We start from the raw sequence: 22,962 nt of genomic DNA on the forward strand, positions 1-22,962 counted from the left end.
ATGGCTATCAATTATATCGTCATCAATCATCTTGTACTTTGGGAACACATTGATGTTGACAGAAAATTCAAATGGAAATATCACTATTAAGCCAAATACAATGTACAACGTGAAAATAGGAGAAAAAGATAAGTGTGATTAAGTCACGGTATATGTAAGATTTTCCCTTTTTGTTCTATTTATTTATTTATTATTTATCATTTGGCAATATGTAAAATTATGATTGACATTATTGTATCTGAAACAAAAATGTGAATGGAAAAAAAAAATCAGAAGACAATATGAAAGAAGAAGACGAAATTTTGAACTCCATATACATGTCAAATTAAGAATTTGCCGTATATATACACACCATCCAGACTGTACAAGACAACTAACATCCTCCTAAGCCGATTACAACCTTTTTTTTATCCAGAGTACAATCACAGAGAGATCATCGGGACCCCAAAACACAATAGCAACTAGATTAGAACCAATCTAGTTTGCTCGATCAATGCGGTCCACCTTTCCGAAGCCCTAGATTCCATTCCAAAATTCTTCCTAAGGAACTTGTAGTACTACCAGTATTGCCAATTAGAAGTTGCACCACATTAGTGTAGGAGAAAAGTTACATGGAATGGCGGCCATCTGCTCTATCTTTCACTGGTCGCTCTTCTTGAATTTCTTCCAAATCCTCTTCGTCCCCTCTCTTGCCTGCTTGCTCTTTCCAATATGCAACCAACTTTTTCAGTCGCATGATCTCTTTTGAAGAAACATTTTTGCTTGGATCATTCACAATCGACCGAACTCTTGATGCGTACCTGAATCAGCAAAAAGGTGTGAAAAAAATTTCGAATAGAATATCACACTTAACCAAGATTTCAGTCAAAGCCACATCAACTACAAACTAATTTAATAAATAAAAATAGTTGCACAATATCAACATGCAACTAAGAACAATAGAACTTACATTAGAGAATTGTGTGTCTCATCCACATTTGATTCAGCAGGAGAAACGTTAACGAACATTAGCGTCTTAGCATTACCACCAAGTGAATCACTCATCAACATAGTCAATTTATGGTTCCTGTAGGGTATGTGTTGACCACCAGAAGACAAAGAACTGATAACATCTCCAAGTGCTGAAAGTGATTTATTAATACTTTGAGCTTCTTTAAGTTGACTGCCTGAAGAGCCTGACTTCTTTATTCTTTCCGAACCAGCAAGATCCACAAAACTTAGCTACAGATGAGTATATAAAGGAAAGACATTATGAGTATAACTTCAAATGAAACACTAAACCATACATGAGTGAATGCAACTAATGTGTATCACATTTGCCCAAGGTGCATGAACAAATATTTATTCATTTATTTTGGAAAATATTGATATACCTTTCCTCTTGCGACTGATTGACTTTGAAGGTTGGTACTTTCAATGACAATTGAAACGATGAGATGAGATCTTGAACTTTCTTCATTCATTTGAGTTCCAGCTACATGTCTTCGTTCTGACCCTCTTTGAATGATGTTTTTCAGTTCATCATATGTTGAAATTGATAGAACCGTTATGTTTTCAACAGAAACCATACCCTAACATCACAAATGAAACATTGAGAGCGAACTCAAAGATAGTGTTACTAATTAAAAAAAATGAGGCCAAATTCCAAAACAAAATATTTTGATAACATAGAAATTAAGGACCGCATATGCATAACATCTCAAAACATTCGTCATAGTCTTATAAAAACAACATGACTTGTAGAATTACAAAACATTATAGACCTCAATAAACAGATTACCTTCGAATCTTTCTTGATATCCAATTTCAAACGCTTAGAATTTTTTGGTAAGAGAAGGTCCACAAGTGTATCCTGATACACCTCCACCATGTATGCCTGCGCAAAAATATATAGATGAATACCATTATCAAGTCTAAACAACAATAATGAAAGTAACTTGTATATTTGTTTAATGGTGTTAAACTAGACATGATGGACTTCTTGTCATCTTACTCGCATTGTCTTACATTTGAACAGATGTTTTTATTGTGCTTAATATATGAACAAAAGTCTTAAATTTGGATAGAAAAAGGCAAACATCACAATAATCATATATCTCTTTTGTGAGGGCTGCAAATGGCAACGGCTAACATGTAACCAAACGCCCATACAAAAACAAAAACCAAATATGCATTGATTTAACATATTTAAAAAACAGAAAATTGAGTGGCAACAAATGATCATTATATAGAACCAACAACACATACCTTCAATGAAAATGAGAATTTGTTGCTGTCTCGCTTCATTATTTTAAAAAGTTCTGCAGTTGCCCGTGGAGTGAGTCCAGGATTAGCATCTGAACCATAAATCGTATATGTTTTTCCGGAACCCGTTTGCCCGTATGCAAATATGCACACATTGTACCCATCTACAGCTGATTGTACCAAATACTGCATTAAATGGACAAAAAATAGTTAGCATATTACAGATTATTTACACATGCATATTTCATAGCAATTAAGAACAACAGATTTCCTTAACAATTGAATACAAGAAAACTTGCCCTTGTATCTTCAAACACATCTTGTTGTGTGGCACTGCCATCAAATACACAATCATATGTATGTTGTTTGAGTTTATCATCTTTCCATGGATGTTCCACTGTGAACTCATCAACACTTGTAGTAGAAGCTCTTTCTTCGTCTGCAATTTCTTTTTCATTTAATGGTCTTAAACGACAAAACACTCTGATCTTGCCTTTCATATCTGGAAGGTATCCAAATGGACAAAAGTTTGTCACTGATACTGAAAAGATTGAAAAAATGCTCAATCAAATATCAGAAGTATTTTAAAGAAACACCAACCTTCTATAGTATTAAAATAGCGCTTCCTCAAAAGTTGTTCCTCTTTGTAAAGCACTTCCAACTCAGCTAGTTGAGCTCCTTGCATCCTCAATATGGCAGCAGTTTGCTCATTCTTTCTATCGATGTCCTGAAATCAATAGAAATTCATTTGCAAAATGTTCACAAATATTGCAACCTTATAGATAATAAAAAATCCAATAAACAAAAGAAACTAAATAAAGAATCTAGTAAAGGATCTTCATTACCTCTTTCATTTCTCTCAATTCCTCCAATTCCTTTAAGTTACTTTGCAATGAAGCAATCTCAGAGTTCTTGGTGGCAAGAGTTGACTTTACAACAGCTAATTCTTGATTAACTCCTTCAAGCTTCTTTTCAAGTTCTAATACTCGAAGCTTTAATGCTTTGCGCTCTTGCTCATTTTTTTTCTCGAGAAAATCAATCTGCACCGTTAACACTCAATAAGATATTTGATTTCTACATTGGGTACCAAAAGAATAGAAAATAAAAGCATTTTGAAGAAAACAAACATTCCCAACACCAAATTCAGATGTCAAAGCCCAAGGGAATTACCTCATCAGCTTTCGTTTTCTCAATCCCAGATATCCTTTGCTCCAATAACAATTTTTCATGTGTTAGTCTCCTTATAATTTCATCTTTTGCTTGCAATTCCTCACTACGAAGCTTTATCTCATCCTCGAGATTCTGTACCACATATGTAAGATCACAACCAATAGTGACTATCTTAATCTAGCATTTGAAAGAACCAGCTTTACTAAAGCAATACCAAAATATATATTCATCAATATTTACCTGGTTCTTTCCACCACCTAGTTGAGTTTTGTTATTTTTCTCTGCCACTAGATTACTCAATTTTGCCAGCCTTCCTTCCAAGCCCTTCTTTTCTAATAGTGCAGCCTAATGAATTTGGGAATCAATGTCAACAATTTATAGCAGCATTGAGTGCAAAGATCAATTCAAGGAAATTAATCACACTGACCTGAAGTGCCTTATCCTTTTCATCACATGATGATCTAATCCTATCATGCTCAGATGTAACTTCTGTCAAGTTTTGCTTCTCAAATGCCAAGGACTGCTTCAAACTTTCTAAATCTTCTTGCAATTTAGATTCTTGTTTTTGCTTTTCACGCAATTCTTCTAGCAACTGAATTCACACAGTTTCATTCAGCCACCATATAACTATAGTAACCAACATTCAATGCATTAAAATCTTATTTTCTTACTTGATCAGCATTCCTCTGAGATTCCTCAACAGCTTTTGACAAATCCTGTACACGTTTTTCATACATCTCAACATCAGAGGGCTTAAAATTGTTTGAAAGATCTCCATTTGTTGAACCACTAGTAGCAGACCGAGCTTTAGAGTATCGCCGCAGCATGACATCATTTATATGTGTTTGAAGAGCAACACAAATTTCTTCACCCTGTATGGAAAGGAGAAACACATCTAAGTAAAAACGTATAAGTGAAGAGGCATAAAAATAAACCCGCAAATGATTGATCAACAAACTGCTAATTTGGAGAGGTGCCAAAACCTGCTTAGTTTCAAATTGGAATATGTGAAGAACACCTGCAACTCTCATTTTGAAGAAAACAGCAGTATTGCTACTACCAAATTGCATTATGTCTCTTAGCTCAGCTGAATGTAGATATTCCTTTGGAACCGGACGGAAAAAATGAACCTGAGGAATGTAATATCAGTATAACATTACAATGTGCACACACACATGCCCTCATATATATATATATATATATATATATATATATATATATATATATATATATATATTTGTAAGTGAACTCACCCCTCTTTTGTTGATGCCCAAAATAATCCGACCCGGCAGAAGTCCAATGGGATCATCAATCTTGCGAACACTGAAGAAGACTGAATTCCCATAAGGAAGTGTTCTCAATATTCGCAAAAATTGTTGTCTTGCATCATCCTTTGTCAAATTTTCCTACCATACAACAAAGTGTATTATCTTAAAAGAAAATGTTTCTCAATGAATAGTTGCTGTCAGCTGAAACATTATATCTCCTTCAAAAGTAGCACTGACTAATAAGTGGAAGAGAGATGATTGAGGGTGCATGTGCTAGAAGTCACAGACAACCAAATCAAAGGGATGAATACAAAGTAGAATCAAATTCAATACACACAGTAGATGTCAAAGTTGATAAACAAAAATGTTAAGGTTTTTGTGTATTTGAAAGTAATCATATATAAGAACCTGTACTGCAGATTTACAAATAATGGTTCCATATACTTCGTACTAAATACTTACAAGAGGAAAAATAACAATAATGGACTAACATACAAGGTTCTGTTAGAGGAAAATTATCAATTCACAATGAATTCCAAAATTTTAAGTTTTACCACTGAATGGTAACTTACCATTGAATGGTAACGAGAAAGAATATCGAACTCCCACTCCCGTTTTGCTCGTGTGATTGCAATTTGTCTAGGTAGGAAGCGTTCCAGAAGAGAATTCCAATCACTGAAGAATATTAACATCAACAAGTTGAAATTGAGATGGCAAAAGAATAAAGGATGCAAAGTCCAATAGGAAGATCTCTATGTTTGCAAATGCTATTATACAAGAATGAATAAGATATACTGTAAAACAAATAATTGATAAGGACAAGATGAATAGAATAAAGAACAAAAAAGTAGCGAAAACACTAACGTGCATGATTCCGGATTGCGCACAAATCCAATGTCAACCAAGATTTGCAATGCAGAAAGCTGTGCAGCATCGTCTCTTCCGACAGGATAATTGCCCAGCATATAATCATGTTGCAACTGTAACAAAATAACAGCATATAACCAAATTTTAGAAGTTAAGTATCAACATAGGAATCATTATGTTCACGCATTCAATTTTCACAGCTATTAAAAGAAATATTTGCCTTGGTTTCTTTCGAAAAAGCAATTCAAAACAACATGCGAACAAACAATGCATTAATTTTTTTTCAACGAGCATCACAAAACTAATAAAACGACAGTCTAAGCAACTCAACGATACTTCTATTGAAATTACGCACTTGAACATATGACAACTGCACAAACATTGGATCTGCTACAGCTTCATCCGACTCCCGAAATAGCTTTTTCTTGAATGTCAACTTGCAATGCAAAATTTCTCCTTTACTTCGATCCTTTGCTGCCTTGAATTCTGCCAAGAGATCTCCTATGTATTTGTTGTCATCTAACCCAATATACTCCTCTGCACAACAAGAAAATGCACATTACATAAATAGTTCAGTGAAACCTAGCATAGTAAATCATCATGAAGGAAATAAAAGAAATACCATTTCCAGGATCAGGTGATTTTGAGCCGGTTACAACTTTGCGGCATTCAAATAGGCTAAAACTAGAAAATGCTGAGAGTTTAATTACCCCTGCAAGTTCCTGAAAGAGACATGGATTGAAACTATCAAAAACTTCAGAAGGTAATGGATCTTAATTGCAAATTACAAATAGAAACTAATGTAATTCACAGTGGCAAAAGACCTTGTGAGTTAGACAACAATAAGCAGCACTTTTTACAACTTAGGCAGCTTTAGTTACTCATTCATAGTGGACAAGTCAAAGTTTTTAAAGTTAGTTTTCAATTCCAGGAAGAGTTTCACATTGCTTTCACTAAATAGTAGCTTTACTCAACACTGACTTCAAATAAAAAGGGTTTAAATTTTGAGCGAAAGAAAGGAAAGTTTCTTAAATATCAGTTCTTCTCGTGGCTTGAGCACAAGGAATGGGATAAAAAAACACACTGGAAGCAGGAACGTTCAAATTTGAAAGGGTTCAGAAAATGTTTTCAACAATCCTATTATGGTACTTCAAATGGGTGTCCACTAGATCCCAGTTTGGTAATACTGTACATTTAACAACTTCAAATATTCACATACCGTAATTTTTTTTTTTAGTTTCAGTTTTGTAATGACCTGCCAAAGCAAAGGCTTCCCACTATGTTTGACTGTAAGACACATTCCTCAATCCCATTTCTTTATTTTTGTTATTTCATTTTCCTTTACTCTTTTAGCACCCAAACAAATAGTGCACATAAAATTTGTTAAGCTAAAAGTACCTCAACAGCATCAGCCACTGTTGTTGCCATGTCATATGTGATTTCTTCGAAAGTTTCATCCAAGAAGAACACTATAGTTGTAAGCTTTCGACCAGTTAACAGCGCTTCAATCTCCTCACGGCCCGGTATTGTATGCCTAGGACCAGCCTTTACAGAACGCTTCAAAGCATTTAATGTATTTAGTGCTAAGACTCGAACCTCAGAATCAATATTCACACCGTGTGCTACATTATGGACATACTCGGACAGATATCCACCAATGTCCTTGCTTGGTGGCATAGAGGATGCACACAAGAACATTAACTCCCATGCTTTTATCAAGTATTCCCTGTTATACCAAAATCAAATCAGCCAATCCATCAAGCGTAGAAATGACAACAGTTTTATCACTACCATTGGCACACCCAAATAATACTTATCTAGAAACAAAATAGTATAAGAAAAGATACATACTTATCAGGATTGTTTCTTGTTTGTTTTGAAATTTGGGCAAAAAGTTCATCTCTAAGCTCTGTTCGCTTCAATGTTTGCTTATACATCTTTCCAACAAGCTCGACACGTTCATCTAAGCTTGCTGGAGTAACTCGATCAGATGAATCAACTCCCATGTATTTCAGAATGATCTGGAACAGTTTCGTTGCCCGGCTTACCAGGTCACTATTGATTTTTAGTAATGATGTAGGTATTGGATCCTGTTAAAGCACGTAATTTAGCTCTTGAAGGATTTTAATTTTAAATAAATAATAGGTTTATGAAATGTAATTACCTTTTGGAAGCACAGCATATCCTCAAAAGTGAATTTTTCTCGAGGTTGAGGACCAACTGATTTTTTAGTAAAAAACCCTCGTTTCCCAGCAGACTGAATCTGTTTCTGCATTAACCTCAAAAATCCTTCTACCTATTTTCAAAAGAAAATAAACCATATTAATGTTTATGATGCAGGACGCGTAGGACCTAAATTTATTAGTTTCCTAATGTATTTGCTAGTTTCCTAGATTCTCTAGTTTTCCAAATTCTAGTAGGATTTCTACTTTTCCAGATTTCCAGATTTCTAGTTTTAAGTTTCTATTTTATTTGGGTTAGGATTTCTGTTTAAGCAGGGGATTTTTAATAATAGGTTTTAGTTTGCTATAAATACCCCCATGTAATTCTTTAAATTCAGATTTGAATATTGAATTAAACCTTCTCTTAAACTCTCTGATTTCTGCCTTCCTTCTATCTTTTCTTCTCTTCGACCTCTTATATTCTTTTATGTTCTATTGCTTCAAGTGTTTAAACTAATACCCAGGGCTGTACTATATCAGTTTATTGACCTAAAAAATGAATAATCAGTACTTTATACATTCAGGTTATTTGATTTCTGGAACAAAGAAAAACCAAGGACAATGAACTTGGAAGTGTGTGCGCACCCGTGTATGTTTGGGTGTGTGCGCACCCGTGTATGTTTGGGTGTGTGCATGTCGGCATATCACATTGAATATCAGACAATATATGCTCCTACCTGAAATCTATCAATCAAGGGTATGGCACCTGCAAGTTCTGCTGGGATGTCCATTGATAGGGTCCTAGGTGTTCTGCAATAACAAATGGAAGTATGCTGACAGTCAGAAGGAAGACAAACTCATAATGAGCAAACTGCAGGCGCATGTTTAAGAACCAATCATGGTAATAATACTATCATGAAAATGAAATTAAGACCCATTTCAAACAAGAATTTTACAACCAGAGTGCCTCACTTTAGCTTAATTTGCAAACTGATTGATCCTTCTTTAATATCTAACCAATAAAACTGGGGTAAAGAAATTCGTAAACAGAATAATGAAGGGATTCAAGCAAAAGTTGAAGACATGAACTGCAAGCAACTTACGCTGGTGCCAAGCTGGAGCTATCACTGTCATAATCATCCCCATTTGAAAGTGCAGCAGCGTTGTGTAAAGGAGTATCCCCATTGCCATTGCTAGAGCTAAAAGACGACCTACCTGTTCTTACACTTTGAGCCATTGATGGGTGCAGGTCCATTGTCATTTCACTGAAACCCAAGAGACAGGCTCACTTCAAAGGAACAATATCAGCTCCCTTTTCAGCTCATCAATCATCTATTCACGTATGAGATTATGTTGCTTAGGATGAACAATGTTCTGCTTCTACCTAATAATCAGAAACAACAAAAACAAAGGCAACAATTAGCTACATGAAGATATTGTTCATATGAAACCATTTTAAATCAAAACTTAATCTATTCATCTTAAACATTTATTGGAAACAACAAAAAGCAAAATAAATAAACAAAATGCAGTAAAGCCGACAAGGAGATGATATCAACCCATCAATGATCAAACCCAGCAAACAGAACCGGTTAAAAACCAAAAAGCATCAATCTTTGAGCAAATTAGAGCCTGCCTTTGGGTCTTTGGCCTAGGCTTTGAGGAGAAAATACGTGTAGATCGATGAGATAGAATGAACAAGAGATAACCAAAAGCAATAAAATGTAATGTGACATTCATAAATGGATGAAACAGGGGAAGGTCTCTTTCTCTGATACTGACCTTCGCAAGCCACGCATGGATTGAACGAACGGAGAGAGAGAGATCTGAGCTAACAAAAACTCAAGACACCACTGCTTCCAGTGAAAGCAGAGAGAATCACGGGACTATTATAAATGACAAAGGTCATTTTAGGAAATTCACATCGACATTTATTTTTTAAAGCTTTTCCTTTCTGTTTGCGCGTTTGGTTTGCGACTTTGTGTGCTTTTCAATCTTTCGAGCTTTTGAAGTGTGAAATCACGAATTTACCCTCCTATCTTTATGCATTTGTAATTCGAACGTTTTTCATTTATTTTTCCTATGTGGTCTCTCCTTTTTATCTGATACGTTTTTCATTTATTTTTCCTATGTGGTTATCTGATGATGATATATAATTTGAAAGAGTACGGAAGGGCAATATCGTCATTTTTATAATCCCCTGGGGCGGGAGATACCAAACTTTGGGCCTTCCACGCGCTGCCGCTAAAGCTTGTACCAGGAAGTTTTGTTCTCTGCACCACCTTCCATGGGCCCATCCAATCTAACTTTATCTTTGCAAGTTTCCTTCCATGGAAGCCAACAATTTCACTTTAGTTTACAGTTTTACTGTTTACATACTTGTACGAAAATAACAAAAATTAATATCCTTTTGTTCAAGTTTCATCAATACTGCATATTTTGCAAGTGATTTAACTTCATCAATGAATCGTAGTTCACAGTCTAACAACATAACATACTGATCTGTCTAATGAATAAGACATTGCATATAATTATTAATTTATTTTCTTTTTATGTCAGCAATAACTTAATTTCAAAAAAGAAAAAATCGGGTTTGCCAATTATATATATATTTTTTTATACATGGTTTTGACAATGTTTCTTGCTTTTGATAAACCCTAATATTTTTATGGAAATAGCCAAACTATGCCTATGACTGCACAAGAGCCGGCCATGCCGGCTAATGCCAAATGTACAAGAGTTAATACATCTCACGAGAATTGCCACTTGATTGACTTAGCAATAGGGAGGGAGGGATCATCAAGTCATATTTGATACAACTATTTATTGTTTTTTTTTTACCCTTTTTTTTCTTCATATTTTATATATAAAATGTTGAAAGGCCAACAATAAACAATGAAACCAGAAAGGGAGAACAAGTCAAGGAGATTAAATTGCAATAAAGAGATTCATGGGAAAGTTGAGGAGCAGTGTCAAGTCTCAAATGGGGCTAATAAGAACAAACAAGTAAAAGCAACCACCTGCACTACACCAAATAATTTATAGCAGCAGGTAAGGAAGGCCCCCCTTTTTTTTTCTTCTGCTTTTTAGACAGCAAGGCTAAAACTAAAGTCTCCATTAAGGCAACAATTTTCCCCTCCAACAATGATGATAACTTTTATTTTAAGCAAACAGAAATCATTACCTTTTAGAACCAATTATTTTATTATCATTCAGTTCCATGTTCTAAGCAGTTTCCCAGGCCCTGTTTGTGTACTGTGTAGGGTTTAGTTGATGCTTTAGGGAGGATCAAAATTTTGCCTGGTTTGCTTCCTTTGTTTTCAATTCCTGCCCAATTCCTCATATCTTAGTATCTAAATAACAACAAAACTTGGTCAAAATGTGGATCAACATGTGGCATGAGTCCACATGCTATCCTTCTTTTTCTTAAAAGAAAAGACATATTCTTTAGATTGTGTATTGTCAAGTATTGTTGTGACACACACTCACCCTTCTTCTTCAACAATACACCAAAAAAAGCTCAAATTACTGCAAACTTCAGCTTATTCTCAAGTCCAATGGTGCGGTTATGATTTAGAAAAGGCAATACTTGTAGTATCCAAACTCCATTGAACAATATTCTCTATTATTTATTCCAAATAGCAGTGTACACGCGGTAACAATCAGAGGAGAATTTGAAGTTATTGGAACCCTTTTAAAGCGTATAGCCGTGCGGCTATACTTTTAAAATATTCTATTTATAGTGCATAGCCTGTATAGCCGTGCGGCTATACTCTTTAAATATATTTCCACATTGAACTAACAATAAAAATCTGGATCTGTAACAATAAATTTAGTTTTAATTTACCCAAACTAATTTTTTATAAATAAAAAATAAAAAACAAAGTCAACAAAATAATTTAAAATAATGAATTACTATTTATTAAGTAATTTATGAAATCAATAAAATATTTAAATATTCACTAAAGAAATAATAACTCGAATATAAATACCAATTAAAGTAATTAAAAAAATTAATTACATATATTAAATTAAAGAAGTTGGCCAAAAAACAAAAGTAAATAAACTAAGTTTATTTACTTATTTTCTTTTAAAAAAATAAACCTCTTCCGACGAAATTTACCTCTGCTTCGCCAAGATAGACCTCTACCGACGAAATCTCATCACGAGAGAGTTTTTTAAAAAATAAATATAAACTTTGTCTTGATCATCAAAGGCAATTTCAGCTAATTGTTCACTATATTAATTAAATAATGCTAAGATATTACTCAATTAAAAATAAAGTAATTAGCGATTTCGAAGAAAATTTTATTTCAAAGAAAACGAAAGAAAAAAATATTAATGACTATTTATTAAGTAATATCATTTATGAAATTAATTAAAATATTTAAGACTAATTACTCACTAGAGAAATAATAATTAAAAGATAATTACTAATGAAAATAATTAAATATGGCTAAGATATTGTTTAATTACTAAATAGAAATTTTTTATAAAAATTTAATTGTCTACAACGCGTAGATTAACAAGAGCCAGCAAACGTTTTGCAAACAAGAGAAAAGAAAAAACAAAAACGGAAGAAACATGACAATTCGTATATATTTAAAGGGTATAGCCGCACGGCTATAATTTTAAAATATTCTATTCAAAGGGTATCGCTGTGCGGCTATATTTTTAAAATATTCTATTTATAGGGTATAGCCGAGCGGCCATACTATTAAAATATTCTATTTATAGGGTATAGCCGTGCGGCTATACTATTAAATATTCTGTTTATAGTGTAAAGCCGCCCGGCTATACTTTTAAAATATTCTATTTATAGGTATTTCCCGGTGAAATTTTTTCCCGATAGATATTTCCCAGAAGAATACATATGAGTTTCACAGAAGAATACATATGGTACAGTAATGTTTCTCTCCACTGGACAAGAATACATATGAATTTCACAGAAGAATACAAGTCTTAAAACCAACTACAAAATGGACAATGATGCGAAATTCATAAAAGAATACAAGTCTTATAAAATCAACTACAAATCACAATTAAACTCATCTTTGTAGTGCCATAGAATGAAGCCGGCAGGTTTCTGTTCCTTAAATAGAATCGGAACGCTGATTGAACTCTGGAGTAAAGAGATATGTTCCTCATTTATCGATACATCTTAAGATGGACACTGTTGAACCCAAAATGCAATTTTCCTACTGTTGGACATACTTCGCAGCATAACTTAAACTAGCAAAGATTTTGATCTTTTGACTTTGAAAAACTTCTAGCAAAAGTTCGCAAGGTCTCCATGACATTTTGGATTTTCTCTGAAATTGCATTGTACAGACATCTTTGTGCTGCCTCATCCAGACCACCGGGGCAAGTGCTTGGCCATCCTAAAGTAGGATGTGAAATATTACGAGACAGAGACATTGCCATCTGCCTCATTTTAGGAAGGTCAAGTTCCATTGGCTCACCAACAATTATCTTAATGTTCTTATTCCATAATGGAAAAGGAGGCCTTTTACCACGATAAAAGTTCTCAGGCATCACCTGCAAATTCAAACAGTGGCCAATGTGAAATGAGCAAAATTGAACAAATGGGCCACAGAAGATCCATCATCAGATTCTAACAAATATGAAGCATAAATTTAAAGCTAAATATATATTTTTCCTTTTTACATAGATGGATAAAGTTCTGCCACATGAATGCCGCTGTTTATTTACATCATTGTCCAGGACTTCAAAGAGCTACACGCATACCAAAAATTGGATAAAATCATTACATAGCATAAAAGAAGTTCACAATATCAGCAGTGCGCCTTTGATAACCTCAACATACTTGGAAAACCATAATTCAGTAGTGCAAAGTTTATGACATATTAAATGCATAATAGAAACATTTTAACTGCCACATCAATAAGGTCCAATTCCAGCCACAAGGAAATTCTACTATCCCATAAAATGTAACGCTAACACTTCGGTGTAGCAATCATTCACAGAACTAGACAATTAGCCATTTGGATGTCAGATCACAATGTCATGGCTCAAGTACTAAGTCATATCATCAGGAGGACCTGACTATATATGACAAGAGTATGTTGGATGCAAAGAGACATCCGTTTATCATTTATGACATAAAAAGATAAATAACAAGGAAATGAAACTCTGAAATCAAACAACCACCATTGTGTTTAATGGATGCAAAGTGATTCCCAGGTTCAAGTCATACTTTTCACAGAGAATGAAAAAACCATTCAATCTGACAACTTGTGATACTGTTGTACAAATGCACTGTTTGGAAATCATCTCACAGAAACATTTTCAGTGGGGAGAGCAGGGAGGGGGAGATTGCCATCTTAGCAGTTCATTAACATCTTATAACGGGGAATTGATCGAAACACAAGTCCAGATAAAGGGGAAGAATCCTTAGTAGAGTAAATTACCTGTTCAAACCCCGAATGGACAATTGGCAAAACTATAGGTGTTACAGGAGCACGAGCAATGAGACTAGCAGTTCCCCATTTCAATCGTCTAATAGGTGCATCTTCCTGGGACACTTTTCCTTCTGGAAATGTATGCAACTGCTCATCAGAGATTCAAAAGTTTGAACTTGAATAACTAAAAGGTTTAGCATAAATATCAAAGAATTATACTATACAACAAAAGCCAACAAATTTGCAAAACTACTGATTTTATAAGGTAAAATTTCATTCCACAAAGTACAAACGACTCTTTGAAGAACCGGTCAACCAAAAAATTCCAAACTTCATATAATCTCAGTTGAGTGAGCTATGCAATGTCTCGTCATGGAAGAAAAAGCAGACAAATCTGCCACCAGATTTGGAAGATTCACATTCTAAATAGCATTGAGTAGCTCCCACCAGTGCTCAATAATCGAAACTAGACAAGAAAAAACAATTAACAATATGAAGTGATTACCCATTCTCCTTCACTTAAACGCTCAAGAGCTTCATTCATGTGTTCTTGATAAATGCCACCACCCCGTGTAATTGGTATGCACTTCCCTGTACAACTTACCATATCAGAATCTAGAACTAATCCAAAATCAAACCATGAAAGACAATTCACCTTACCAAGTCTGAAGAAGTAAGAAAGCATTGAACTTTTGAAACAAATGTCCTCGGCAGCCAAAGCCCACCGAGACAATTTCGCATCCGTGATGGGAAAGCCCTTGAAACCCCACAAAAAAGGGTCATCCATGGTGGACATGTGGTTGCTAACAGTGACGAGTGGTACACCAGGAGGCCGAGAACGAACCAGACGAAGGAGTGTATCGGCATTGTGAACAGTTGTGTTGTTGAGCAAAGAGACGACAGCCTTTGCCAAACCCCCCACCGCCATGATCACCATCTTCCTTGGAATGCCGCCCATGTAATCAGACCGAGCTGCCCATTCCATTATTCTTCGTCCCATGTTACTTCAGCGAAAACCCAATTGGGTCGACTTGGTTTTTATCTATTCAAGGATCGAATAGGCGCGCTCTCGCCACTGCATATTCAATTGGCGGAAAGGGAAACACAGGATCTGTAGATTCGTGTCTGATTTCTATGGAGCACAACTGTTTCTGTTCAACTGGAATTGCGAGAAGGATTCATCATGGACCTGGTGACATTTACAGCCTGATTGATTGGGCTTGGGCTCAATAATATTGATAAGGTCGAAATTGTTTTTTGTCCAATTTTTTTTTAATAACAATAAGATTGATAAGGTCAACTTTTTTGGTGAACTTTGAATCTAATATAGTGAAACAAAATTAACATTCAAGATGACATGATCTAAGGTAGAAATTAATCTTCTATTAAGCACTGTAATGTATGAAGAGGGGTTCGAATTCAAGTTCAAGAGAGCGTGCATACTGCCTTAAACAACAGGTCTAACTCGTATTTGCAAAGCCTCATATGAATTTGGGGGTAATGAATTTCTTGAAGTTTAACCTTTTGTTAACTTATACAATGTCAAACTAATGTTCAACTTAATTAAATGGCCATTTGACATAGCAAAGAAGCATCTAGTATCAATTCAATACAATAACCTTTTTCTCAAATACCAACGTGGGAAAAAATATAGATTCATTTATTATTTAATAGGAAAATATTATAGATTTTTTATTTCTTTTGCCCTATTTTTTTGCCAACTTCCCACGTGTAGTAGTAGTGGAGACTGGTAGTTCCCACGAAGCCAAACGAAGAACCGAGAAGCAAAAAAAGGCGAAGTAAAAACTCTCTCACTGACATCACACATGGCAGACTTGTGCGTTTCTCAGTCCTCACTTGTTCTACGCCCCAAAATTGGAGCTTTACACAACCTAAACACCTCCATTTCTCCAGCCCAACGCCTGCAACACAACGATCTCAGCTATCGGGGATTTGGGGCTTCCTCTGATAACGCTCTTTTGTTGAGGCACGCATCAATTCAGAAGCTTGGGGTTGTCTCTGACACCAAATCTTCCACTATATTCACTGTTGATTCGGGGATCAAGGATATCGGCATCGAACCAGCTACCGGCGGCGGAGGCGGTGGAGGTGACTTTGGCGGTAGAGGCGGCGGCGGCGGCGGAGGCGGTGGAGGTGATAATAGTGACGATAAAGGCGAGGGAGAGGAGGGACCGGAAGAGAAGAGAGAGAAGAAAGGGATGTCAATGTCTCAGAAACTAACTCTAGGATATGCTGCTCTTGTTGGAGGTAATCAAATTACTTTGCTTTTCTTTTCTAGCTTGTAAAAATTTCATCTTGTATTATATTGAAGCGAAGGCTGTTCCAGTCCAGCTATATATTTTTGCCTTAAAGCTACAATAGTTAGAAATTGCCTATGGAGTTACAAATCTGTTGTTTTTGTTATTGTGGCTAATTTATGAGGCTTAAGGCCTTCAGTTGTACTTGTAAAGTATAGAACTTTGGGGTTTATCTCAAATAGTATAACAGGGTGGTTTCCAATTTTATTGGTGATCTCTGATTTGTCTGTACAGTTCTGGATTGGTCCCGTCTATTTGATGGTTCTCGTAGGAAGACTTTGTGTTTCTATGTTCAAAGCTTTTTTCTTTTATGTATAGATTAAATATAAAGATGACTTAGTCTAGAAAATTATCTTTTAGTTGGGAAGTTTTTGAAGGTTTTCCTCAAGAAAAGTCTGCAAATGACTTGCTTAGCTCCGTACTTCCAACTAGCTTCTTGTGTCCCAATACCTAGGGATTGCATCGATAGAATCCTGAAATCAAATAATTATCTAATGGATGGCAATCATCCATATGAACATACCAGTTTATTATGTCCAGTTCTTGATAGTATCAATTGTACTGGGATCTCACAGTTGATTTTTGTGACAGTGGGTGGCCTTATGGGCTTCTTGAAGAGTGGCAGCCAGAAATCACTGTTGGCAGGGGGATTATCAGCGGCCTTACTCTTTTATGTTTCAACTGAGCTTCCCGTAAGACCAGTTTTTGCATCATCTATTGGGCTTGGTAAGCGATCATCACACTCTCAAAATTTCCTGTACTTGTTTTGCTAGTTGCTACAGTAGTCCATTGCTAGATTCTGTTTTCTTTATATCCACTTCGATGGTTCTCCCGTATATTCTCCCCAATAACACATTTTGAATTGTCTGATCCTAATAAATACTGACAATTCTTGTATTTCCATTTTAATTAGCTGTATGAATATGATAAAACTATTGAGACTTATCAGAGAAAACCAAATTTTGCTTTCAAAGTACAGGTCCGGTTGCTTCTGTAAGAACTATACCATTATGTTAGTTACAACACGTGCTTCTGTAATTAGTGATTATATTAGTTGAGAGTGCTTCAATAAACAACCCACATTGGTTATCCCATCGCCCTTTGATAAAGTCTTTATCTACAAGCTTATCCCTCTATATTTGCCTAAGGGGACAAAAGATTTTAATGGATAAATACAGAGTGGTGATAGGTGCATGCCTAAATAGAAAGAAAAGAAAAAAGAAAAAAAGTTGGCATTCGATTGCCGGTGCACTAATTTTTACTATTAGATACTACAATGTTCATGGGCGTCCTAGGTTTTTTGTGGTAACCTAACTAGTTCCCTTTGCATCCCTTCTCTCTCTCTTTGCAAGTGCGGTTTAATTTCTTATATTTTTTTTTTATTTTGTCTTCATTTCTCCCTGCCTCCAGGGTTGTCTGCTGCCCTTCTGGGAGTGATGGGCTCTCGTTTCAAGAAGTCAGGGAAGGTATTTCCAGCCGGTGTTGTATCTCTTGTGTCACTTGTAATGACCGGTGGCTACTTACATGGAATTCTACGCGGTATGCACTGAAAAATGCATATGTAAGTTAGAGAGTAATAATGTGAGTTACCGTCTGGTATTTGAGTCCTTTTTCTTTTGTTTTTTGTTTTCCTTTTTTGTTGCTAATATCTGGTATTCGATATCAGTATTAGCTTTTGAAAAAAGGCAATGTAGACTTTGTATTGTAGGATGTGGTGTTTGAAAGTTCGAAAAGTTCAATCGACAATACACTGATAAATTTTGTGTGCTTAAGCATCTCCATGTGTATGTGTTTTTTCCTTTTTTGCACTGTTTCCTATTAAAGAAACAAGCTGTTGGTCGTGAAAATTGGTTTCCTAGCATTTTCCACCTATAATGGGAGTTCAACTATCGTCATTTACTTTTCAGAATTTGAATCCAAGGAAGGAAAATGAAATAAAACTGCTCGAGTTGAATTCGACATTGGTTTTCTTCTTGTGGATAAGAAATTTTTGTTTATATCACAAAGCATGTAGACAATATTTTCCGGAAATAACTGCATCATAAATTGGGATGCATGCGACGCTCAGTTGATGGAAAAAAAAAGTGCGACTTCCTTCCACCCAGGCCGATGCAAAATAACTACGGCAATATTGGAGGTTTGTTCCAGTATGATTGCATGGTTTTATTTTACCAATATTTTTCACAAAAGATAACAAGCAGCTGAACTCAATATTCACCACACGACCAAGTTAACACCAAATAGTTTGTCATTAGTTCTAGGCAAGTTTACAGTGTCATAAACAAACAGTCATGCTACACAATACAAATCCGAATACAGTTTAAATGCCTTGGCATAAACGGGGCAAACAAACATGTTTACAAATTCTCCATCAGCAATTGAACACAAAATCACCAATCTATCATGTGAGGTTTCATTTTGTTTCAAATCAACTGAGAACTTGTACGCATATGAGCCCCGATTATGTGAACAGGCACGTCAAACATAATAATCACCAGTTAAATGTAGGTCTTTGCGAAAGTACGATAGCAATGCTGAGACTAAAAATAAAGATAAAACGTTCCACATGATCCAGTGAAAATTTTGTTATTAGTTCAAGATGGGTAGGCAGTAGCAGAACTTGGTTGCATTTCCTCCTTCACCATGGCAGATTGTTTGAAGCAACCCAAACCTGGAGAGGCATTATTGCTGAGGTTAATTTTAGCATCGTCATCCACCTGTGTTGCGGGTGAAGTAGGATATGGATTCTTGCTGACCAACCTGCAAGAATGAATAAAAATATTAATAAAAAAACAAATTGATGTGCAAAGGCCTAGGTATGGTGGTGCCAGAGAAAAAACCCATCACAGCACCCACCTGTCCCGTCGCTTCTCCAGGAAGCGCTGAAGAGAGTGTCTCCTTGCTATGGGAAATTCTGAATCAACAGAAACATTGAAGCAGAAATCATGAAGCCATCATTAGGAATTTTTTAAAAAATTGTGCCGCTAATATTGCAATGAAATTCTTACCAGCTTGCAGTTTGCAAATGGAACTCTTCTGATCAGGGTAGGGCTGGACCACTGGTGAACCAGGAGCAGAGTTTTGCAGCGAAGACGACCCTGTACAAACTAGTGGACTTGGTGGACCGCTTGTCCCACCATTCTTAACATCAGTAGTCTTATTTGCAGCATCAGCTGCTGCGATAAGCATAAGTTCACGAACCTGTCATGCAAATAAGTGCAGAACAGAATATGTCAAGCGCGTAGATGGTTGAGTTAGATGCAAATTGCTTATGTTATTAAGGATAGAAAAGAGCCAACCTTTTCTGCAGTAACTGCATCAAAGACGCTAACACTCCCAGCGTAGAAGATGGTAAGCTGAGCCGGCATGATCTTTCTGGCACTCAAACACAAAGAACAACAAACCAAATTTAATGTCAGCCTGGCATGATCTAGCTTAACCCGCAAAGCTCCTCTCCACACCCTCTCCACACCCCCATCACCTCTATCCTCCAAATCAATTTTAGCTAAGGTGGAAATCTTCTCCAAGATGAGATGGAGCGGTAGAAAATAATAAAGGTAGCTTTGGAGAAACAGACATGAAAACCGAGATTAAAACTCAAAGAAAAAGAAAATGAAAAGGAGGTATTATCATGTCTATAAAGCACAAACTAGGAGTTTTGATTTTTCCATCTCTGAAGAGCAAACCATGTCTAGTTGTAACAAATTGGTGTGGGTACTCGAGAAGCCGCACAATGTTTCACAGAGTTGCTTTAAACAGTGAAAAAAACAATACTTATTAACTCATCTGCTATGTATTCTGCCTTCGAAAATAGAAACCACAACAGTTCCAACTTGCTGCTAAACCAACAAATCAGATCTCAACTAAACCATAACCAAGCATATAACTTTAGCAGGATTTTGCTACCCAACAAACTGAAGAGCATTGGAAGACCAGTGGGAAAACAAAGATGAATAGTGCTTTGCACTATGGGCTCACAAAGCTAAATTGACCATGTTTAAAAGCAGATAAAATTCGAGAGGCTAAATTTTTTGTCTTATGCAATAAAATCCCAATTTGCAATACACCTTTTTCCATTAGTTTGACAAACTTCAGAAACAAATTCTCTTAAACCCAAAAGTTAGTCAAACAGAGAGAGAGAGAGAGATAGAGAGAGAGAGAGAGAGAGAGAGAGAGAGCCTTTTCAAACACACATGAAAGCAAGGCTTTTTCATTCAAATGGAGAAAAACTCAACAGCCCTGATTTTCTATATCTGCCATAAATTGAGCTCACCTGGTGCTGTTGCTGTTGTTGGGCAGATCATGGGAAGAAGATGGGTCCTTTTCTTTAGCTGCTTCTTCCTCTGTTTTGATAGGCTGGCTTTGGCCAACCACCTTTTCCTCCATCTCTGGGGGATTCTTCACATCACCAGCTTGAGATTTTTCTTCCATTTCTTTCTTTGCTCCTCAAGAGTTTTTTGGTTGCTTCACAACTTTCACAAGGAGAGGACCAACTCAAAAGCTTCCAGCGGTGACCAACCATCAATTATTTCACTGTTTTTTAATCTCCCACGTGTTAAAGAACAGATGCCCCGACAATTTAATAACATTAACTACAACTCAACCTGACCTTCCTAGCTCTTTCAAAGTTTACCATATCTGTCTCCGTTGATGGTTTTTAGGGCCACATGATCGTGTGGTCACAATTTCATTTTCTAAAAATGGGTAGTTATCCCAATTAGGTGAAGTGTTCGAGAATATAGATGATGTAATTAAAATTGGATAGTACCAACTAATCTAAATATGTTGTCTAGAGATTACTCATAATAATCTTTCCCAACAAATAAAAAAGAGATTATTCATAATAATTTTATTTTGGTTACATAATTTGGGAGGAAAGACAATCTTGGGATTTCAATCCTGAATGCCAAGCACGGGTAAAAGAGTAGGGCCACAACTACTGTGGTAACCCGCTCGATAATAATTTTGAATTACTTTCATATGACAGTTTAAGTTAATAAAGTGTTCCATTTTTTTAACAAATTAATTATGTTATTTAAAAAAAAAATCATATGCATATCGTAGTCAATCTAATCATAAAATTCGTCAAGGGATCTAACTTGTAATGTTTTTTAAGTCTAAAAATAATAATTATCATAAAGTTCGTGGATTAATAATGCAAATTAACAATCGAATTTTCATTAAAAAAAAATAATATATATGATAGCATAACATGTCAAAATTATGGCATTTCGCTTTCAGATGAAAAGTTTCATTTGCAACATGTCTTCTAAAAAAGAATGTGCATAATCGGGAAATGATCTTCGCCGTCCATACGTTGCAGGTTCTGGACGGTTCTGATTATTTATTATTATTATTATTTTATCTCAAATTAAATAGGGAACTTCACTAATATACTCAAATAGGGGCTGAAATTATTTTACAAAACCCCACATGGAATGTACTTTAGAAACACACCCAAAACTCATTTACTACATAATAAATTAGAGTTGAAATTCATAGAAATTCCTATAAATTACGTGATTGCCATTGATCAACTTAAAAAAAGCCTAACACAAAAAATTTAAATAGCACCCAAAACAAGCCCAACCTAATTTTATTTAAAAAAACCCCAAATAATTCATTACAAACAGAACGTCTTGAAAATCATAGCTTCATTAACGTGTCATGTTGATTAATGACTATAATGTTCCACACCTTTACTGTCATGTTGATTAATGGCTGTAATGTTCTAGTCTATGGTAATAACACTGCTAGTTTCCTATGACATCCTATTTCTAATGCATGTCTACCCCTGTAATGTTCCAGTCTAGGGTAATAACATTACTAGTTTACTGTCATGTTGATTAATGTCTGTAATGTTCCAATCTAGGGTAGGGTAATAAAACTGCTAGTTTATTGTCATGTTGATTAATGGCTGTAATGTTCCAGTCTAGGATAATAACACTGCTAGTGTCCTATGACATCTTATTTCTAATGCATGTCTACCCCATGTAATGTTCTAGTCTATGGTAATAACACTACTAATTTCCTATGACATCCTATTTCTAATGCATGTCTACCCTTATAATGTTTCAATCTAGGGTAATAACACTGCTAGTTTTCTATGACATCCTATTTCTAATGCATATCTACCCCTGTAATGTTCCAGTTTAGGGTAATAACACTGCTAGTTTACTATCATGTTGATTAATGCTTGTCATGTTGCTATTTCTAATACATGTCCACCAAAGAAAAGATGAATAAAGAACAAACCAAACTAACTCAAAACAAGCCGAGCCCATATTGTTAATAATATTATGTCATAGAAGTACATTGTTAAACAAAAATGAGATCCATAAATGAAATAGTAACAAAAGATAAATCGATCATCAAAGCTTAAAATACATTTCAAAAATCAACTAAAATTCGAAAAGAAACACATAATTGAAACAAAAGATCAAAAATCTCAAGTCAAAACCAAACGACGATGACATTGATGACGATGATGACAACAACAACGATGACGACG

General features: G+C 35.4%; 4 protein-coding genes across 6 annotated transcripts; 1 reads left to right on the top strand and 3 right to left on the bottom strand.

Annotated features, from left to right (window-relative positions):
- Positions 1 to 282: 282 nt before the first annotated feature.
- Positions 283 to 9,649, bottom strand: ZWI (kinesin-like calmodulin-binding protein (ZWICHEL)). Of its 2 annotated transcripts, none has more exons than XM_021948872.2 (24): positions 9,494 to 9,649; positions 8,815 to 9,095; positions 8,449 to 8,521; positions 7,714 to 7,845; positions 7,401 to 7,639; positions 6,948 to 7,275; positions 6,172 to 6,271; positions 5,905 to 6,086; positions 5,547 to 5,662; positions 5,255 to 5,357; positions 4,668 to 4,820; positions 4,398 to 4,544; positions 4,086 to 4,286; positions 3,842 to 4,006; positions 3,655 to 3,759; positions 3,415 to 3,546; positions 3,090 to 3,284; positions 2,845 to 2,971; positions 2,544 to 2,746; positions 2,248 to 2,430; positions 1,781 to 1,876; positions 1,374 to 1,571; positions 950 to 1,221; positions 283 to 800 (listed from the first exon to the last, which is right to left on the bottom strand). In XM_021948872.2, exons 2-24 carry the CDS (start codon positions 8,970 to 8,972, stop codon positions 608 to 610), a joined length of 3,801 nt encoding a protein of 1,266 aa, XP_021804564.2. In that variant the 5' UTR covers positions 8,973 to 9,095; positions 9,494 to 9,649; the 3' UTR covers positions 283 to 607. The 2 variants fall into 2 exon arrangements, with proteins under 2 accessions (XP_021804564.2, XP_021804565.2); XM_021948873.2 differs by lacking the exon at positions 9,494 to 9,649 and adding an exon at positions 9,271 to 9,400.
- A 2,959-nt stretch (positions 9,650 to 12,608) lies between these two features.
- LOC110748858 (Phospholipid/glycerol acyltransferase family protein) lies at positions 12,609 to 15,334 on the bottom strand. The gene is made up of 4 exons (XM_021948829.2): positions 14,794 to 15,334; positions 14,639 to 14,724; positions 14,143 to 14,280; positions 12,609 to 13,249 (listed from the first exon to the last, which is right to left on the bottom strand). Exons 1-4 carry the CDS (start codon positions 15,131 to 15,133, stop codon positions 12,944 to 12,946), a joined length of 870 nt encoding a protein of 289 aa, XP_021804521.1. The 5' UTR covers positions 15,134 to 15,334; the 3' UTR covers positions 12,609 to 12,943.
- A 533-nt stretch (positions 15,335 to 15,867) lies between these two features.
- Positions 15,868 to 18,223, top strand: LOC110748922 (protein FATTY ACID EXPORT 2, chloroplastic-like). The gene is made up of 3 exons (XM_021948903.2): positions 15,868 to 16,401; positions 17,043 to 17,177; positions 17,862 to 18,223. Exons 1-3 carry the CDS (start codon positions 15,960 to 15,962, stop codon positions 17,999 to 18,001), a joined length of 717 nt encoding a protein of 238 aa, XP_021804595.1. The 5' UTR covers positions 15,868 to 15,959; the 3' UTR covers positions 18,002 to 18,223.
- Positions 18,224 to 18,681: 458 nt separating this feature from the next.
- LOC110748923 (protein TIFY 3B) lies at positions 18,682 to 21,004 on the bottom strand. Of its 2 annotated transcripts, none has more exons than XM_021948904.2 (5): positions 20,725 to 21,004; positions 19,751 to 19,832; positions 19,460 to 19,652; positions 19,308 to 19,365; positions 18,682 to 19,211 (listed from the first exon to the last, which is right to left on the bottom strand). In XM_021948904.2, the coding sequence occupies exons 1-5, from the start codon at positions 20,880 to 20,882 to the stop codon at positions 19,046 to 19,048; spliced, it is 657 nt and encodes a 218-aa protein (XP_021804596.1). In that variant the 5' UTR covers positions 20,883 to 21,004; the 3' UTR covers positions 18,682 to 19,045. The 2 variants fall into 2 exon arrangements, with proteins under 2 accessions (XP_021804596.1, XP_021804597.1); XM_021948905.2 differs by having other exon boundaries at positions 19,751 to 19,826; positions 20,725 to 21,002.
- Between the last annotated feature and the right edge of the window lie 1,958 nt (positions 21,005 to 22,962).

This window comes from Prunus avium, chromosome 7 (assembly GCF_965620075.1).
Source record: "Prunus avium chromosome 7, drPruAviu1.hap1.1, whole genome shotgun sequence".
Lineage (NCBI taxonomy): Eukaryota > Viridiplantae > Streptophyta > Magnoliopsida > Rosales > Rosaceae > Prunus > Prunus avium.

Coding starts and splice junctions, on each gene's coding strand:
- LOC110748923 (XM_021948904.2), bottom strand. CDS start 20,882: ATGGAAGAAAAATCTCAAGCTGGTGATGTGAAGAATCCCCCAGAGATG. Junction 19,833..20,724: donor AACAACAGCAACAGCACCAG/GTGAGCTCAATT, acceptor TTTGTGTTTGAG/TGCCAGAAAGATCATGCCGG. Junction 19,212..19,307: donor CTGGAGAAGCGACGGGACAG/GTGGGTGCTGTG, acceptor TCATTCTTGCAG/GTTGGTCAGCAAGAATCCAT.
- LOC110748922 (XM_021948903.2), top strand. CDS start 15,960: ATGGCAGACTTGTGCGTTTCTCAGTCCTCACTTGTTCTACGCCCCAAA. Junction 16,402..17,042: donor ATATGCTGCTCTTGTTGGAG/GTAATCAAATTA, acceptor TTTTTGTGACAG/TGGGTGGCCTTATGGGCTTC. Junction 17,178..17,861: donor TGCATCATCTATTGGGCTTG/GTAAGCGATCAT, acceptor CCCTGCCTCCAG/GGTTGTCTGCTGCCCTTCTG.
- LOC110748858 (XM_021948829.2), bottom strand. CDS start 15,133: ATGGGACGAAGAATAATGGAATGGGCAGCTCGGTCTGATTACATGGGC. Junction 14,725..14,793: donor TTCTTACTTCTTCAGACTTG/GTAAGGTGAATT, acceptor TAAGTTGTACAG/GGAAGTGCATACCAATTACA. Junction 13,250..14,142: donor TCCATTCGGGGTTTGAACAG/GTAATTTACTCT, acceptor TTGAATTTGCAG/GTGATGCCTGAGAACTTTTA.
- ZWI (XM_021948872.2), bottom strand. CDS start 8,972: ATGACAATGGACCTGCACCCATCAATGGCTCAAAGTGTAAGAACAGGT. Junction 7,276..7,400: donor ACAAGAAACAATCCTGATAA/GTATGTATCTTT, acceptor TTGGTATAACAG/GGAATACTTGATAAAAGCAT. Junction 3,547..3,654: donor TAGGTGGTGGAAAGAACCAG/GTAAATATTGAT, acceptor TATGTGGTACAG/AATCTCGAGGATGAGATAAA.